Raw genomic sequence first — 3,605 nt, forward strand, 5'->3', positions numbered from 1 at the left:
TCACCTGAATCCGACATTAGCCCATCCCAATGTGTCATGAACTCATTTTTAATCTTCCTCATAGCTTCATGCTCTCCAACTCTTGTCCTCTGTCCCAGCATGCTATCCACTTCATCCACAAATATTATAGTCGGAGACACTTTGGCTGCAAGGGTGAACAAAGCTCTCACGTTCTTCTCGTCTTCTCCAAACCATTTTGAAGTGATTGTGGACATTGACACGTTTATGAAACTAGCTCCAGCTTCATTCGCAATGGCTTTTGCCATCATCGTTTTCCCAGTACCAGGTGGTCCAAAGAGGAGGATTCCTCTGCAGGGCTTTAAAAGGCCACCTTTGAACAGGTCAGGCCTACGGAGAGGAAGCATAACAAGCTCTTGAAGTGATTCTTTGGTTTCATCCAGTGAGCCTATATCAGCAAAAGTCACACCAATCTCATTTGCTGGGATAACCTCTGGTCTTATGCGCTTCTCGAATTCATTATCAGGAGCCACCTCCTACATTGACAGGATCAAAAAAATCAAACCCATGTTCAGGAAAATTCATCAAGATAACAATGCTGATTCATATGGACTATTATACATTTACAGGTGCTTTTGGAGGCATGGGACATTCATTTTTGGGAGTTGACTCATTTTTGTTTTCCGGAGCAGCTGTCTCAGATTTCGACTCACTCTTTACTATTCCTTCACTTTCTTCTCCCTGCACCTGAGTCATTCACATTTTAGTCACTTTTCTATTTAAAAGCACATGCCTGGTAAGAAATGTAAATACCTTGGTGTCAGTGTTTGCGTCCAGCTTCAAGGATTCCTCAAAGCATCTGTTACCTTCCTGTAATATACCCAGTCCATGGGACAAACTGTTACAGAACCATTCAATTAGTTAGATTAAGAAAGATAAATACTTTGTTGCGTGAAAGAGATAAATGAGCTTCTTAGTACCTATTGGAAGATATTACAAGCCTCCCATTTTTGTATTCGGGTTCTTTGTTGTGCATCAAATGGTAAGAGATTGCAGAAACCACAATTTCCTCAATGTGACTGCTTAGGAACATGGTATCTGCATGGCAAATGGAACCTAAGTCATCACACTCAAGATCGTTAGCAGCAAGAACCTCCGCTATATGGTTCCTGTTGTCCTGAAACTGTATCACTTTCATGTCATCTTCAAATCTTGTTTTCCAGCTCATGAGTTGAGATTCATCCTCTGGTGGTCTGATCTCGATGTTGTAAGGAAACAAAGTAGAAATGCTTTCTCCTACTTCTTGACAGTCATCTTCGGGTTCCAATAGTCTTGAGCCGAGAACCAAAACAGGGCCAGATAGCTTAGTCAAGAGCCTCTGGAACAACTTAAAGAACCTTTCTGATTGACAAAGCTTCTCAACGTCCCTCAGGTATATTATTATAGGATTGGTTTCAGAAACCGAAACCAAGACCTGTAAAGATAACAATTGTTCAGTTTTAGAACTGCACGAGAATAGAATTTTGTCTTAATGATTTCATAATAGGTGTTACCTTGTAAAGTGACTGAAGGAAAAGTCTCTCATCAAAGCATAAGTTTGCACTACGTTTGCCTGAAGCTAGTAAGGTATAAACAGCCACAAATGATTCATTCAGATGCTTGGTTAAGTGGATAAGCTATGAAAACAAGTTACTATCTATCACGAAGGAAGACGAAGATTAAACACACCTGAAGCAGAAGTTGCCGAACGGGAAGATATGCTACTCATATCAGAAGCAGCAGAAGCATTCCGCTTGAGTCGCGGAGGATGACTTGTAACGTCAAAGCCCCTGACATGTTACGTAAAAGGAACTAGTGAGCTAGCATAAAAACATGCAAATCTATATTTCCAGCTTAATTAAACGACAATACAAACAAGATATGATACAAAAAAATGTACCTGGAATGAAGATCGTTGCCACTTGTGATCCTACGCAAGGTCCCTAAATTTTACAAGAATTCCAACACTTGAGCTCTGAAAAAGGAAATTTTAAAGGCCAAGGATTTATTTGATGAAACTGTACCTCTTGTTTCTTCTCTCTGGGAGAGCATTGATAGAGAACCCATCAAATTGTACATTTTGTCCAATGTCATCTCAGAAATAGACCTCTTGTGAGACTAGGAAACAGTAGAGATATATGAAAGAAAACACAATCATGGTCTGTACAAAAACAAACACACAAAACTAAGCTACACAAACATAAGATCACAAAGTAACGTACAGTTTCCTTCTTGACGCATCCGTACTTGCTCTGTATCTGTAACAATGAATAGGAAAGAGAAAGCTTACAAGCTATTCTTTACCAAAAAGAAATCATCTTTTCATGGAAGATATATATACCAAAATATTTATGCATTGAATCACCTTAATAGAGAAGTCGGTTATATCAAGTAGTAGTAGTTTCGATTCAAAGTAATGAGCCAATGCTTTTGCAAGCATTTGCTGATAGGATTCTGCAGAGGAAAAAAAGAGCCAAACAAAATTACACCAAAATTTTGAATCACAAAAAGATCCAAGGAGAACATAAAAAGGATAGGGGATGTTTATACCAGCAGGTCCAGACAGAAGAATGGCCTTACTTCCAGGTGCAAGATTACGTGTGTGCTTCGAGATATCAAACTGCTTTAGGTGAACATAAGCTGCACTTGTCAATAAAAGCCGAGTTTTCTCACTGTAACATCAAAAAGAAACATTTGTTATAACAAAGCTCCATCTCCAAAAGCTCATTTATCTCATAACTCACAAGCGTGACAAGAAGATTAACATCATGATCATTAATCATTAATGTAAAAGAAATGACATTCAAGAAAGATAAGACAAAGTAGCAAGCAAGCAATGTAACCTTAGGTAATAAGGGAACTCATCGAAAGTGACACTACTCTGTCTGCCATCAACAATCTGCCTAACCAACTCTTGCTCAATCTTTTCTCCGGTAAGTCCATCCTCCGCAGAAATCGACCCGTTTGCCCATTTACCCAAACTTTGACCTGACGCTAGCCCAATGCCTAACCCAACTCCAACTCCTAAAGCTGAAAACAACACGCTCTTCTGCTCCATTTCTGACGAACAAATCTTGGATTAGCATTCCCCACAAGGGAAGAATAATCAAATATAAACAAAACAATGGATGTTTTTGTGTGTTTCTTGTCAAATATATAACCTGTTTACTTTTGTTTTGCTCTCAAGTTTTTTTTTGGAGGTAAATAAGATTTTGGTGGACGACGGAGAAGACATATAGGTTTGTTTGAGTGGTGTTGGACGATTGTCCTCTATTTTTAGCAATGCTTCCATTAAACTCTTATGGTCGTTAATATCTTTGCCGCGAACATAACAAACCATTTAGAAAAATTCTAAATAATCTTTTTAAAAATAAAAATAAATTTAATTGTGGCACAAAAAAAAAAAAAGAAGAGGATATTGAATTTCTTTTAAATATAAACGACAATCTTTAGGTAGGCAGTGAATTTAATTTTAATTTTTGAATTGTTTTTACACAATTATATTGATTTTTAAAAATAGTTTTCAATAATTTGGTTTTGATATTTAGATTTTACAATGATAAAAGCAATAATTTTGGTTCTGTTTTGTTTTGATTTTAAATCCACCC

The 3,605-nt window shown here is 37.4% G+C and overlaps 1 protein-coding gene across 2 annotated transcripts in view; it reads right to left on the reverse strand.

Moving 5' to 3' along the window:
- Positions 1 to 3,247, reverse strand: part of LOC104722110 — a 5,766-nt gene extending 2,519 nt beyond the window's left edge. Inside the window, exons 1-13 of one of the 2 annotated variants that reach the window (XM_019232978.1) lie at positions 3,159 to 3,247; positions 2,841 to 3,057; positions 2,548 to 2,669; positions 2,363 to 2,451; positions 2,220 to 2,255; positions 2,022 to 2,115; positions 1,898 to 1,940; positions 1,687 to 1,787; positions 1,512 to 1,576; positions 939 to 1,432; positions 772 to 856; positions 580 to 705; positions 5 to 494 (exon numbers count right to left, since the gene is read on the reverse strand). In XM_019232978.1, the coding sequence (XP_019088523.1) occupies positions 5 to 494; positions 580 to 705; positions 772 to 856; positions 939 to 1,432; positions 1,512 to 1,576; positions 1,687 to 1,787; positions 1,898 to 1,940; positions 2,022 to 2,115; positions 2,220 to 2,255; positions 2,363 to 2,451; positions 2,548 to 2,669; positions 2,841 to 3,055 (1,960 nt within the window). In that variant the 5' untranslated portion in view covers positions 3,056 to 3,057; positions 3,159 to 3,247. The other variant, XM_019232976.1, reaches the window with a different exon arrangement.

The sequence above is a fragment of the Camelina sativa genome, chromosome 11 (genome assembly GCF_000633955.1).
Source record: "Camelina sativa cultivar DH55 chromosome 11, Cs, whole genome shotgun sequence".
Lineage (NCBI taxonomy): Eukaryota > Viridiplantae > Streptophyta > Magnoliopsida > Brassicales > Brassicaceae > Camelina > Camelina sativa.